The sequence below is a fragment of the Pomacea canaliculata genome, linkage group LG14 (genome assembly GCF_003073045.1).
Source record: "Pomacea canaliculata isolate SZHN2017 linkage group LG14, ASM307304v1, whole genome shotgun sequence".
NCBI lineage: Eukaryota > Metazoa > Mollusca > Gastropoda > Architaenioglossa > Ampullariidae > Pomacea > Pomacea canaliculata.
The window spans coordinates 10,256,503-10,271,263 of record NC_037603.1 but is presented as its reverse complement, the minus strand read 5'-3'; the positions used below and the strand labels follow the sequence as shown (position 1 = coordinate 10,271,263).

Genomic DNA, 14,761 nt, shown 5'->3' with positions numbered 1-14,761 from the left:
AATACTGACTTTGTCATCCACCTTTGTACAGTGCTTATACTTATGAGAAAAGAAATATGTACATTACCAGTCTTCTTGCTGGGCAGAGCAAATCTTGTGCTTGCAAGGCTGACATTGGCTTGAGCAGATGGTGTAACAGGAATACGATGGCCTGCATTTGGTTTGACTGGTTGTACATTCGACTGGCTAGATGCAGAGGATCTTGCTGATAAAACAGTGCTGGAAGATCGTTTTTTTGTGTTGGAAACTTCTGTTGGCTGCAGTTTAGACTTTTTACGTGGAAGCTGGACACAGAAGCAGAAATTAATTCTCGAAAGATTAGAAACTAATTCATATAAATAAATTTATATCAAAAGATAGAAAAGTCTTGATTGGTACATATAAAAATTACACTTTAATATCTATAAAGTCAATGAGAGTACAACATGAGTCAGTCTTTGTTATGAAGACCATCAAATTAATTCTAGAAAGATGAACTAATTCATATAAATAAATTTAAATAAAAAGATAGAAAAGTCTTGATTTTAAAAATTACAATTTAATATCCGTAAAGTCAATGAGAGTACAACATGAATCAGTCTTTGTTATGAGGACCATGCAATTATGGCTACCACCAATATAAAGAGACAAACAATTGACAATTTTTACAACCTGATATCATAAGAAGCAACAAAATCATTTTACCTCATCATCTCTGGGGCTAAGGGACATGGATGAGCGCTGGGTCTGGCAGAAAGGACACCTTTTAATCTGAAAAGTCAGATTGGTTTCAATCACACTTTTCCATTGAAAAAAAAAGAGTATCAGCTATTATTACTTTGTTAAGGAATAATAAATACCAATAGCAATAAGGAGTTTTGAAACAGTATAGAATGTTATTGATGTTGCATGCACTTTGTTGAGAAACAAAAGTAAAAAAAAAATCACTAAGCGTCTGTTTGTTCATTTAATGTCAAAACAACTTACGTAATATGTCACGTCATTTTTCACTGATCCCCAGCGGTAAAAACTGCTAATCTTTTCGACCGTTGCCTCGATGCCACTGTGTCCTCCTGCCCATGGAGAGCTGTGATATTTTTCTATAATGTCAGCCACCCTTTCGAGGCTTGTGATCACTTCTTTTTCTTCTCCATTAACAGACACATAAATTAGGACCCCATCTTTAAAAGAGATAAGGATACATTTTGATGGGTTTATGTGAAACATAATCTCTAAATATGATATGCTTCGATCTTTTCTTAGGCACCACACCACACACAAAAACTTGCATGTACGTTTACTCATAAGGACCATGCTCTTTGAGCTTGAGACAATATCTTTGAATGTACTGAATAAAATAAATTTAAGTACTTACCTTTTATTTTGTGTCGTTTGGACTGATTGCGTATCCTCTGCCTGTCAACTGCGCTCGCACCTTCCCAGAATTTACTTGTGGTCATGTATGTCTGTAGTCGCTCCATTGCAAGCCTGTGATTTTCCATTCTCTGGGCATCCATCTTTAAATATTGCTTAAAGAACACTTAAGAACTGTGACAATGATAAGTTTTCAACAGATGTTTTGTCCACAACACAAAATTACAAACTATACCACCTAAGAAATGTGTCACTTAAATTTACAGCATTAAAGCTACTACAACAACGCAAACTTAGCCATAAAATTAACAAAATGTAACAACAATTATGATGTAAAGACCCAATTATATTATGTAAGCTGACCCTGTACACAACAAAAGCTATAGGAGTCATACAAGTTCGGATTTCGATGCTGCTAGGGTATGAATGATACTTAGCTACAACAATACAACAAAACTAGGCACAAAAGTAAACAAGATTTAACAATTATATAATGTTATAGATAATTTCCTTGCGATCGGTAAAGATATAGCATTAGTGTACGTAGGCCTCGTGGGGATCAAGTTTCGATTTCGACTAAGCTACAAAAATGTTGAAAGAAAACACAGGTAAGCACGAAACAACTAGCTGTAGACGACAATGTTACAGATAATTCACTTGCGATTTGAGATCGGCGAAAACAACAGATGTGACTTGCAGTTATCAAAGAGATACACGTACGTATTCTTCTGTTATTGCCCCCTGAGATCGAGTCTTACCGGAAATGACCTATAAAGACTGCCATGAACTGTGACCTTCGGCGCATGCGCAGACCTTGCTGTGGTGGATTCTCGGGAGGTCGTTGAGTCTCGTCTCTCCAGCGTCAGCAACTCAACAACTTCATGTCAACAACAGTCCTCCGAGTAAGACAGAAATCATCAAAGCTATCAAAAGCATGAAAAGTGGCAATGAAAGCAGCAGGCCCCAGAAGCATTAAAGGCAGACGCAGAAACAACAGCAAAAATTTTACAGCCCTTCCTACACAGGATCTGGGAATAAGAGCTATATTAGAACCCATGAAAGTGTTGTGTATGGTTCTTGTGGTGAGATTGGGAGAGCAACCCCATCTACCCTGTTACATATGCATGCAATCATTTACAGACCGTAATGATGTCCAAGATAAAATGAGAAAATAGGTGAGATTCAAAATGATCATACTCTTAATGAGATTCTCGACAGTTTTATTTTGCCTTGATTATACCTTTAAATCGCGGGTACATCCGTGCATCATTTGTTCGAAAGTGGTTTGCTTTTTTCAGTGATTGGATTTTCAATCAGTCGACGAAATTCATAAAAAATGTCACAACCAACGATCGAGACTGATTCGATCACGCGTTTGTCGCAACTATCATGACCTATGATCATGACCAGTTTCTATAATAATTAGTTTTACTGGAAGATCTCTTGCTGTCGGTGTCCGCGGACAAAGGGATGAAATAACAGGATTTGTCTAGCGCATCCCCTACTACACCATCTCACACACACACACGGAGGGGAGGTGGATGCGCTTTTACAGGAGAAAGGACAACAGGATGGACAGGAGTTATAATAGATGTTTGCCAAAGAGATGTTTTAGGTTCAAATCGGAAGACAGGTACCGATGCCGCTGTGCAGAGAGAAGGAAATTCCAAATACTGGGCCCGGAGAAGAAGAAAAACCTGTCGAACGTCTCCAATCTAAGAGTATGTGCAGAGGTTATCTGGATGACTTCAGTTTTCTCCACATTAAGCTTTGATTTGTTCGCCAACATCTGGTGAACAGACTGTGGTTGGCCTACTGGCCCTGATGGCAGGAGGTGGCACATCTGCCCGTGGTAAAACTACTAACACACACACACATAACCTTACCATTGGAGCAATTAATTTCACAGCCTGTTTGCATGAAACTCAGTTGACCCTCTTCCAAATGTTACGGTTTACACGGTACACATACAGGATAAGCTTTGCTAAATTATGTACAAAACACGCGGGTGAGCGTAAACCCGAATTTGTGCCATTAACATTCTTTTTTCGTTCTGTCGCTTTCCAGAGATCAATCATCATGCCTGGCAGACTTCGAGTTTATGAAGAGAACTTTTCTCTGATGCCTGTATAGTCCTTTCCCCCGATTTTTAATAAACCGTCGGCCATTTTTTCATGGACAGTTTTCATGCGTGTAGTTCATTTTAGTACTCGCCCAAAGGTATTGTAGCGGGAACATCTGTTCATTAAAAACATCTGTAGTCTGGTAGTGCTTTGTCACCTCACCCCTGCATCCCCGGGATGACTAACAGGTGACGTAGCGCCAGAAACTAAGCAGGGTCGAAATCAGTGTTTGCACCTGAGTGCTGTTCAGTTACTGCAAGGTGACAGGGATTTTCCTCCTTAATTTCTTCTCCAAAGGCCTAAGCTGTCGGTGACTCTATATAACCACCCCGAGTACGGGAGGAGCGCCATTTGCCGCAGGATGCTTTGGTCCCTCTATAGATGGCGGCTGACGCTACTCAACCCCCCTACCCTCCTCTCCTAATGTTTATATTTCGTTACTGAATGAAATGTAGATATTGACAATCGAATCGAAACATATTATAATAATTATATACTGGGGAAATAGTTTACAATTAAGCAGGGATGGGGAGTAGCTGTAGCCTAGCTACAGCTACTGTAGCCGGCTACAAATTTTGTAGCTTGTAGCTTAGCCGGCTACAAATTAAAAAAAAGTAGCTTGTAGCCGTAGCTACATTTTAGAAAGTAGCTGTAGCTTGGCTACATGTTGGCTACTTTCACGACTGTAGCACTCTAGTAGTGTACAAAGTATAATGTCTTTGGGTTGTAGATTTGCATCTATATTCCAGAATGTTCAGCACGGCAGCAATGTAAAAGATAGAATGTCTTTGTGCGAGGGAGGAAAATGATGTTCAACAATGTAGCAATGTTCACAGTAAAATGTCTTGTGCGAGGGAGGAAATGATGTTCAACAATGTAGCAATGTTCAAAGTAAAAATGTCTTGTCTTTGCGCGAGGGAGGAAATGATGTTCAACAATGTAGCGATGTTCAAAAATGTCTTTATTGCGACCAAATAGAATGTCTGTGCTAGAATGTTCGAGGGGAGGGAGAATAAATAGCAGGGCTGACAGTGGTGGAGATATAAAAAATCAGACATGGTACCCCCCGACTCAGTGTGAATGTGGCAATTAAATATTTAGAAAATATTTAGAAAAATGTTCATTTTATCAAAAGTAATGTTTATACCATATTCTCAAATGCATAACTTTGTAGCTTATGCATTTCTAAAAAAAATTTGCAAAATTTTACTGCTGTAGCACAAGCTAATCTTGAGAAATATGTTTTTATAGTTTAGGACTGGATGTCAAAAACGACAAACAGAGAAATTCAAGCTTAAAGATTTAAAATAAATATATCTTGTATCAGATCATTTTTGAAAAAAATATATTTCAGTGTTTATATGCTACATTTGACATCCTACTATATAATTAAAGTCTATTCTAGTATGCCAGGACTATACTTTTCACCCTATCAGCTTTTGGAAACAATTAGTTTGTGTTCCTTTCTTTGTTTTCAGTGTCAGTGTTAGAAAAAAATGCCTTATGATCTGCTTGCCTAAATTAGATTAAGCAGTGTTTTACTTATATTCCATGCAAACTCATTTATTTCAATGGTCTGTTGTTCATAAACTCATTTATTTCAATGGTCTGTTGTTCATTGTCACAGTATTGATAAGAGGTTGACATTTTTCATCACCACATAACCTAACTTATTGAAAATTCCACCAGGTACCTGATACTTAAGGATCTGTTTAGTTTTCATTTCTAAGTAATAGGGAACAAATAGTTATAGAAAACAAATGTTTATCGGAAAACTTATATAATTTCTTTTGTCACTAAAACAGGATGAGGAAAAAGATCCAGAAATGTTTAATATAATCGTAAAATACGTGTACTTATTGTGTGAAAAAGGCCGGGGGAGGAAGGGTGCAAGGAATGAATGAAAGCATTTATGGATTCACTAAATAAAATTGTCGGTATATCGCAGTTCTCCGTTTCATTATTATAATAAAAACTTTGTAAAGCAAGTAATAATGTTAGTGTATGTTTGATGTTTGTGTATGTTGCTACAGCCAGCTGGCTACAGCTAACTTGTTATAACATCATGCTTTAAAAGTAGCCAAAAAGAAGCTGGCTACATTTTAAAAGTAGCCCAAAGTAGCTGGCTACTTTTTTGCAAAATTGTAGCTGTAGTGTAGCCGGCTACATTTGGAAAAAAAGTAGCTGTAGCCTAGCCGGCTACAAATTAAAAGTAGCTTGCCCATCCCTGCAATTAAGTGGTCCTGACAGATCGTCTACCCTGAGGCCCGTGCTGGCGCTCGGCGGCACCGCTGCAATCACTGACATATCGTATCTCTTCTTTGGGGTGGGGTGGGGAACAGTTGCTGTTGGTATATCTGATTAAAAAAGTCAAAAGAGACAGTTAATGCATGATAAACGTTAAAGCCTTTCAGTTTCTGTAAACTGGTTTGGTTTTACTTTCACTACTAGAATAAAGCACCGTGTATCTATAATTTTCAGTCTTTCGTGACTTCAAAACTGACTTGCAAAAACTGTAGAGGTCAATAGCATAAAGGAGTATGAACTTTACTTCACACACACAGAAAAAAACATCCAGACTTCATCCTGCATAATTCACTTGGCATCTCTATCCTTCATATCATTGCTGAACAATTTCAAGCAGCAGCTTACAATGCATCTATTTAAAAAGCTTTAGCATTGTTAGGATCAGTGCACTACACAAGTCTTCTAGAAATATTAATAATATATTCTTCTTCTTTCCTTCACACTCACCTTCCTGAAACCCATTCTTCACTAAAGGCTATATAAATTCAGTTCCTGTAATTAGTTACACTTGGTAATATCCACTGCCGAAGTTGTTTTGAATGATTACGAAAAAAACTTAGAAATACTTTGATCCATGTCAGTTTATTTCACAACTGTACCTATTACACTTTTAACTGTGTGAAGGCACTTGTTTACAAACTACAAATAATGCAGTGTCCATGCTGCAAAAGAATAACAACATAACATTGGTTTCATGCAGGAGTCGAACAAATATGACTCCGGTTAGTACTCTGTGCCAGGCAAGAATAATTTTCCATGTTTCATATATGCAAAGTTCAATGACCATATTTACATCAATCATAATATCCGCCGTCCATGTGTGGAGTCAGCCAGTCTTCTGGCTGTCATGCAGTGCTATGAGAGTACACTCACTTTGAAAAATTTTGGCATTGATTGAAAGTATAAGAAATGGAAAGGAATGATTCTAGGCATATAACTGTGTAATATTTATTACTAGTGATATATTACAAAGGATTATTGCCATCTCACTATTACACTTTTTAGTCCCTAAACTTGTACTACAGAATACAGTTTCTGTTCTATTTCTTAGCCTCAAAGCAAGATAGTCTGTGCCCTTTACCACTGGCTGCTGTATGGATGGCATCAAAAACTACAAGTGCATGCTGAAGGAGTTCAGTGTCAGAGTCCATGTCCATAATATTTAAAATATACACCTTTCTATTCTTTTGCACTCTCATGCTTGTAAGGACGCAACGGTTACCGCCTGTCACCAATACAGTGCGAGTTGGCTTTCCTGGGTTCAGCTCTCCTCTCAGCCACGCTGTTCTTTCTCTGCATGTGGCATCTATTTACACAGCTAGCTGCCTTGCCGTGATATAGCCTTTGTTGCTGGCTCGGCATAAAACACAAATTCCTCCCCTCACCCTTTTATGCTTGTCTGAAATTATTATGAACAAATGTCTTCATTTTGTTGGCCTGCGATGCAACCATTTCCTGATTGGCAGGAGATGCAATTATCATTTGCTCCTCTTTTGTGCTATGCCTATGTTTCACTGGTTCACCTAGATGCTAAAGAAGAAGTCACAAGTTTATCAACTTGAATGCAACAGCAGAGATATCAATATTTGCAAACCAAAGTGATCATGATCAAAACCAAATTAAGACAACTTAAGCCAGCTACATTACAATTTTCTTAAACTGGACAATGTCCTACTCTTCTATCAACTCCTTCCCAAGTGCTTACACCTTCGGCTGCTGGTTGAAAAAGTTTTCAAAAAAGACCCAAGCACTCCTACCACAGGGAGGAATTGCACTTGGGACTAATTTTTATTATAAAGGTAGTTTCATCTCTTCTCCCTCTCTGACCCTCTAAGAGGTCAGGTACCAATTGAACAACAGAGTCAAGTGGGTAAAGTAGGTTTGGTCACAAGGGTATTCAATCAACTAGTTCAAGTATACACACGACTCTGGATCCTGGTGCTCTAGCCACTTGACTATCCACTTCCCATTTAGCTGGATTATCAACAGAGAACAGCAGCTCTAAAACTTTTTTACCCACTTTTTTCAGAGTTTTCAATGCATTTATATGTTGAACTGTGAAGAGTCTTGTTTATTCACACTGAAATGACTGCAGCAAGCAATGAATTATGGAAATCTAAACAATAAATGCTTAGCATTAAATAAACTGTAGATTAAATAAACAAGAATTGTTAAAACCTTCTTAAGTTCCTGAATAGTGTTGTATAGTTTGCATCTCATGCTCTCTGATTTTTCGGTTGTTCTCATCAATGATGGCATCCCGTCCAGCTAGTTCCAACCTCAGCTGTTGAATCACCTCTTTATCGGCTTGAATTTTTCCAAATGCTTGCTCAAGGGATAACTAAATGAAACATACAAAGAAAATTTCTTTTTCTAACAAACCAAAGGCTTAAGAGGTCTCAAAGGAAGAATAGTGAGATGCTATTTTTCCATTTATCGTGGAAGTGTCTAGAAAACAAGGAAAGTCTGAAGCGATTATGCCATTTGTATATCTACATACATTATTTTAAAGCATTAAATACTACTGAGTAGGACTCCTTAAAAAAAACAATTATCCAGAAACAAAAATGAGTCAGCATCTTTCCCAGCTTGAATTCACTGAAGCAAGGTTAACCATCCTAGTTAAATCCAATCATCAAAGAGGTTTGTAGTCCTCTGTATTCACCTTTAAAAGGATACATTCCACCCACTCATACAGGCTAAAGATATCAACATGCCTCACCAGTCTAAATACACCTATCTACTCAAAACATTCCTAAACACAATATACAAGGTAGCCTTCTCTTGCTTCTCCTACAACTCCATACACATTGACACATTTTGCAGGTGCATAAAGAGGTTTTTTTTAATGGCTACCTTGGTAGCTGCCAACTCAGCATCGACCGATGCCCGTGAAGAGGTAAGACGTGCTACAGATGAGTTGAGTGTTGACACCTCTGTCCTAGCTGCTTTCAGTTCTTCCTCAAGGGTTGCATACTGTCGCTCAAGATATAATTTACTGAATGTCAAAGCCTCGATTTCTTCCTGATGTTTACTGCACAGTGAATCCATCTCCTCCTGGATGTCCCTGCCAGCAAAATCAATTTTGTTTATCATACACCTGTACTACCTTGATACTAAACAGTAGATAAAAGCAACTAATTTGATGATCAGAACTTTTCTCATGAACAATTTAAATGATCATCTTTTAGCTCATGAGCTCAACATCACCGTGAACATACCATTGTCTTTGTCGCTCTGCATTCTCCTTGTCAGCCACCTGTGACAACTTATCATGGTGAGCAACATCTCCAGACAACTGTTCCTTCTTCTGCTCAAGGTGAGCAACATGCTGGTTATGTGACTCCAGCTGAGACTGCAGGTTGCTTATTCTGGCTTCTTGTTGGCTCAGCTTGCATTCCACGTCCTTCAGTCGACCACTGAAGCCCCATGCTGTCAACTCATTTCCCACTCCTGCTATATAAGAGGATGAAGGTGAGCAAAGCAACATTCACTAAAATCATATCAATAAAGCAGTGCAGCATTGCTTGTTTGTAGTGACTGAATAACTTTAAAATCACACAATTTGTCTGATCCTCACTAAATGTTAGGCTGTATGTTGGTCGAGAGCAAATTTACTTCCCCTGTTGTCTTACTCTCAGCACCAGGGGTACCTTCTACTAAGTTAAGCAAATTTCACCAAAATTAATACCGAGGAAATTTTACCATAACTCGAGAGCAGATCTGGACACTGCAATTTGAAAGGGTACCACATGCAGGAAAGGGGAAAACTGAAGGTGGGGTAAGTGAATAGACACCAGGGAAGGATGGGAGGGTCTTCCCCTCTGGAAAGTGTGCACTGTCCACTTGTGAAGAGACAAGGCTTCACCTGTGCATATCGTTGTAATTCTCCTCTTACCTTCACTTAAATCATCTAAAATGCTAATGTATACTATTGATTAACTTTACCATCCTTGACTGGATCTTTTATGTGTGTGTGATTAATGCTGTGTCAGCAATTAGGGCCATATCATGGGAAAAAAAAATCTTAACTTTAAAAGTTTAGGAACAAAACTTTCCAAGGGATATAACAATAAAATTCTTTATAAAGTAAAAGCAAGAAGTAAACAATGTGTAAAAGAGTGGGTAAAGTGTAAAAAGGAATGATGAAGCCCAAAAAGGCCACCAACAAACCTAAAAAACAAAAGAAAACAATTATCAGGACATAAGATTTCTTAAATCTGATGGTAAAGTCCTATCCTCCTTAAAAATGTAAAGTCTGCTGCCAATGGAATGGACCTGAACAATTGTTTGTTTGTTTGTTTTTTGGTGTTTTATGCCATGCCAGCAACTAAGACTATATCATGGCAATAAAAGAAATTTTTTCGTTTAAAAGTTTCAAGATAAGTCTCCAGTTATTTATCTTAAAAACAGACCAAGATAATGAATGAACTAAATGTTAAAGAAAAAAAATGTAGTGTAAAAAGGGTGGTGGAGCCTAAAAAGGCCACCAACACACCAGAAATTAAATGAGCTATATCTAACTGTAAGAAATTAAATATGATGAAAGAGTCCTATCCTTTTTAAAAAGCCACAAATAGCTGCCGATGGGACGGACCTAAATAAGACGTATAATGAGTTTACTGTAAAAAAACTGTCGTCGGATGGTCTGGAGCTCTGGACAGATAATTAGAAAGTGTAAAACGTTAAGATAACCCCTACACCAGGGGCATCCCGGTGGTTGTTCCCCTCGGCATATGTGTGTCCTATCTTTAGTCTTGTGAGGACTACCTCCTCCCGCCTTGTGGTATGGCACAAGGGTGGGCGGTCAGAAAGACAGGGAAGAGTGGCGAATAATTTATTTTGACGGAGGGTGTTCCAGAGGTCTTGCCATAAAGTCAGGTTGTTAGTAAAGTTTTACAGTCAGAAGAGATGAGAAACTGTGTTTTTCCAGGGGACTGACAGCCTGGTCTGCTCGAACATTGCCTGAAATACCAGAATGGCCAGGAGCCGAAATAAAGACAATGTCCTTATTTCGTTGGATAAGTGCTGCATGAATTTTATATGAAATATTTTTATTTATACGAATTTTTTAATGAATTTTTTTTGAGAATCTGATGGCAAAGTCCTATCCTTCTTAAAAATGTAAAATCTGCTGCCAATGGGATGGACCTGAACAAAGAAAACAAAGTATTTTCTGTAAAAACCTGCTGGTGGATACTCTGGAGCTCAGGGCAAACAATCATACCATGTACCACACTAAAACTTCTTTACACTATGGACAAACTGGCGATGTTTAACCTCATAAGAGATGTCCTTGTGTGGCATTGGTGTGTCCTAACTTTAATGTAGGCGGTAGGAAAGACAGGGAAGGGTATCATGTAATTTATTTTGGCCCAGAGTGTCCCAGTGGCGCTGCCATAGGGACTGAACGCAGGCCACAGGCTGAGAAGATTGGTTTACAGTCTGATATCACCCAGCATAATTTGCCCGGAGACTGACATGCAGCCTTGGCAGCCTGATCTGCTCCAACATTGCCTGAGATACCAGCATAGCCAGGAGCCCAAATAAAAACAATGTCCATGTCACAATAAATGAGTTATGCATGAATTGTATGAACTTGACGACCAGAGGGTGTAAAAATCATTGGAAAGAAGAGCTTGGAGGGCAAAATAAGAGTCTGAAATAATCAAACAGTTATGCTTCAAAGAACAGTGAACATGCTGTAAGGAAAGATGGCGTGAAGTTCTGCAGTTAAAATAGAACACCCATCTGCAAGTTGGACTGAGGCAGTCCATTGCGGTTGGCAGGATGGAACTGCTGCTGCAGCGACAGGGCAACATTTGCAACTTTGGAGCTATCTGTAAAGATAGAACAGACTCCAGGATAATCAGAAAGGAGTTACTGAAGGTGTTGGAGAAAAATGAGGTCACTAGTGTCCCCTTTTTCAATGGATGTAAGATCAAGATGAATCTCTCAACAGGAAGGGTCAAGGAGGAGCTGGTAGTAGAGGGAGAGGCTCTACCTGTTGAATATCTACTTCTGCAGCTAGTAGGTGAGGTGCAACACAGAATGATAATGGCTTTTGCTCATCAGCTTCTGCAAACAAACTTTGTACAAGAGTGGTGGGAAGGCACCCAAACAGATGCAGAGCCCTTAATGGTGAGTAGGATTGAGACTTTTGAGGAAGGACTCTCGAGCAGAGCCATAGATGATGGATCCATAGTCTAGCTTGGAGCGGACCAGGGAATGATACAGACCAAGCAGGACCATTCGGTCTACCCCCCAGCTGACATGGCCAACTTCTCTGAGAATGACCAAGGCCTTCTGACAAGAAAGGTGTAGAGATTTGAAATGAGACAAGTTTACGGTCTAAGATGACCCCAAGGAATTTTACTGTCTGGACCACTTTGAGTACCGTTCCATTAACAGGGTTTGGAAACATATCTCTCAGTTAGCAAAAGTGGATGCATATTGTTTTTGTAGGAGAAAATTTAAAGCCATTTTTGTGTCACCCACCTTTGTACAGCGTTTATGCACAGCTGAAGCCGGCGTTCAAGGCATGGTAGGGATCGGCCTTGAATGCAGAGAGCAAAGTCATCTACATATAACGAGGACTGCAAACCTGGACAGACAGATTGAATCTATTTTAATGTTGAAAAGAGTTAGAGAAGGAATGCTGCCCTGAGGGACACCCATTTCCTGTTCCTGAGAATTAGACAGGATAGAACCTACTCCAACTTGAAAGAGGCGGTGAGAAAGAAAATTCTGGATGAAGTGTGGCATACGACCCTGGAAGCCAAGGGAGTCAAGGTCCAACAGAATACCTTTATAAGTTCCCATTATTATTATTATCAAAAAATCCTACTGTCACAGGTTTGTCAACTACAATTGATATAGTGTTGTTGGAAGAACACTAGAAACAAAATGTAAATGAGAAAATTGTCAAAGGATTCCACACATGAAGAATGAAGAAAGTGGTACCTCATACAAGAAAATAAAAGTCTTTGAGAAAAGAAATATGTACATTACCAGTCTTCTTGCTGGCCACAGCAAATCTTGTGCTTGTAAGGCTGACATTGGCTTGAGCAGATGGTGTAACAGGAACACGATGGCCTGCTTTTGGTTTGACTGGTTGTACATTCGACTGGCTAGATGCAGAGGATCTTGCTGATAAGACAGTGCTGGAAGATCCTTTTTTTGTTTTGGAAACCTCTGTTGGCTGCAGTTTAGACTTTTTACGTGGAAGCTGCACACAGAAACAGAAATTAATTCTAGAAAGATGAACTAATTCATATAAATAAATTTAAATAAAAAGAAAAATCTTGATTGGTACATATAAAAATTACACTTTAATATCCTGTAAAGTCAATGAGAGTACAACATGAATCAGCCTTTGTTATGAAGACCATGCAGTTATGGCTATCACCAATATAAAGAGGAGACAAACAATTGACAATTTTTACAACCTGATATCATAAGAAGCAACAAAATCATTTTACCTCTTCATCATCTCTGGGGTTAAGGGACATGGATGAGCGCTGGGTCTGGCAGAAAGGACACCTTTTAATCTGAAAAGTCAGATTGGTTTCAATCACACTTTTCCATTGAAAAAAAATAGAGTATCAGCTATTATTACTTTGTTAAGGAATAATAAATACCAATAGCAATAAGGAGTTTTGAAGCAGTATAGAATGTTATGGATGTTGCATGCCCTTTGTTGAGAAACAAAAGCAAAAAAAAAAATTAAGGTAGATCATTGAGCTTACGTTTGTTCATTTAATGCCAAAACAACTTACGTAATATTTCACGTCATTTTTCACTGATCCCCAGTAGTACAATCTGGTGATCTTTTTGACTGTTGCCTCTATGCCACTGTGTCCTCCTGCCGCTTGAGAGCTGTGATATTTTTCTATAATGTCAGCCACCCTTCCGAGGCTAGTGATCACTTCTTTTCTTCTCCATTAACAGACACGTAAATTAGGACCCCATCTTTAAAACAGATAAGGATACATTTTGATGGGTTTATGTGAAACATAATCTCTAAACATGATGCTTCTCTTCTTAGGCACCACACCACACACAAAAACTTGTATATCCGTTCACTTATAAGGACCATGCTCTTTGAGCTTGAGATAATATCTTTGAATTTACTAAAAAAACTAAATTTAAATACTTACTTTTTATTTTGTGACGTTTGGACTGATCGCGTACCCTCTTTTTGTCAGATGCATTCATACCTTCCCAGTATTTCTTTGTGGTCATGTATGTCCGTAGCTGCTCCATTGCAAGCCTGTGATTTTCCATTTTCTGGGCATCCATCTTTAAATATTGCTTGAAGAACACTTAAGAACTGTGACAATGATAAGTTTTCAACAGATGTTTTGTCCACAACACAAAATTACATAGTACCACCTAAGAAATGTTTCACTTAAATTTACAGCATTAAAGCTACTACAACAACACAAACTTAGCCATAAAAGTAACAAAATGTAACAACAATTATGATGCAAAGACAAGTTAAATTATGTAAGTTGACCCTGTGCACACAAAAGCTATAGGACTCATTCAAGTTCGGATTTCGATGCTGCTAGGGTATGGATGATACATGGCGGGGTTCCCAAAATAATTAATAGACTAAAAGCTCAGAAATGTGACACTTGAATTCTTAGCAACAACAATACGACAAAACTAGGCACAAAATTAAATAAGATTTAACAATTATATAATGTTATAGATAATTTCCTTGCGATCGGTAAAGATATAGCGTTCAGTGTACGTAGGCCTCGTGGGGATCAAGTTTCGATTTCGACCACGCTACAAAAATGTTGAAAGAAAACACAGTTAAGCACGAAACAACTAGCTGTAGACGACAATGTTACAGATAATTCACTTGCGATTTGAGATCGGCGAAAACAACAGATGTGACTTGCAGTTATCAAAGAGATACACGTACGTATTCTTCTGTTATTGCCCCCTGACATCGAGTCTTACCGGAA

General features: G+C 38.5%; 2 protein-coding genes across 10 annotated transcripts in view; both read right to left on the bottom strand.

Moving 5' to 3' along the window:
- Positions 1-14,761, bottom strand: part of LOC112554993 — a 19,196-nt gene extending 4,435 nt beyond the window's left edge. The window contains exons 1-5 of one of the 8 annotated variants that reach the window (XM_025223095.1): positions 14,719-14,761; positions 1,355-1,527; positions 967-1,160; positions 684-750; positions 68-286 (exon numbers count right to left, since the gene is read on the bottom strand). In XM_025223095.1, coding sequence (XP_025078880.1) covers positions 68-286; positions 684-750; positions 967-1,160; positions 1,355-1,496 — 622 coding nt within the window. In that variant the 5' untranslated portion in view covers positions 1,497-1,527; positions 14,719-14,761. Of the gene's footprint in view, positions 1-67; positions 287-683; positions 751-966; positions 1,161-1,354; positions 2,984-14,718 lie in introns of those variants that run through there. The other 7 variants (XM_025223093.1, XM_025223092.1, XM_025223094.1 and 4 more) reach the window with 7 other exon arrangements.
- LOC112554995 lies at positions 6,347-14,082 on the bottom strand. 2 transcript variants are annotated; one of them, XM_025223102.1, is made up of 8 exons: positions 13,943-14,082; positions 13,562-13,754; positions 13,265-13,333; positions 12,795-13,011; positions 9,005-9,239; positions 8,640-8,850; positions 7,962-8,124; positions 6,347-7,313 (listed from the first exon to the last, which is right to left on the bottom strand). In XM_025223102.1, the coding sequence occupies exons 3-7, from the start codon at positions 13,292-13,294 to the stop codon at positions 7,966-7,968; spliced, it is 852 nt and encodes a 283-aa protein (XP_025078887.1). In that variant the 5' UTR covers positions 13,295-13,333; positions 13,562-13,754; positions 13,943-14,082; the 3' UTR covers positions 6,347-7,313; positions 7,962-7,965. The 2 variants fall into 2 exon arrangements, with proteins under 2 accessions (XP_025078887.1, XP_025078888.1); XM_025223103.1 differs by having other exon boundaries at positions 9,005-9,236.

Excerpts from the sequence above, each read along its gene's own strand:
- LOC112554995 (XM_025223102.1), bottom strand. The coding sequence starts at position 13,294 with ATGTCCCTTAACCCCAGAGATGATGAAGAG. Across the intron at positions 13,012-13,264 it reads ACCCCAGAGATGATGAAGAG|CTTCCACGTAAAAAGTCTAA; the intron begins GTAAAATGATTT and ends TTCTGTGTGCAG. Across the intron at positions 8,125-8,639 it reads CTGAGTTGGCAGCTACCAAG|TTATCCCTTGAGCAAGCATT; the intron begins GTAGCCATTAAA and ends TGTTTCATTTAG.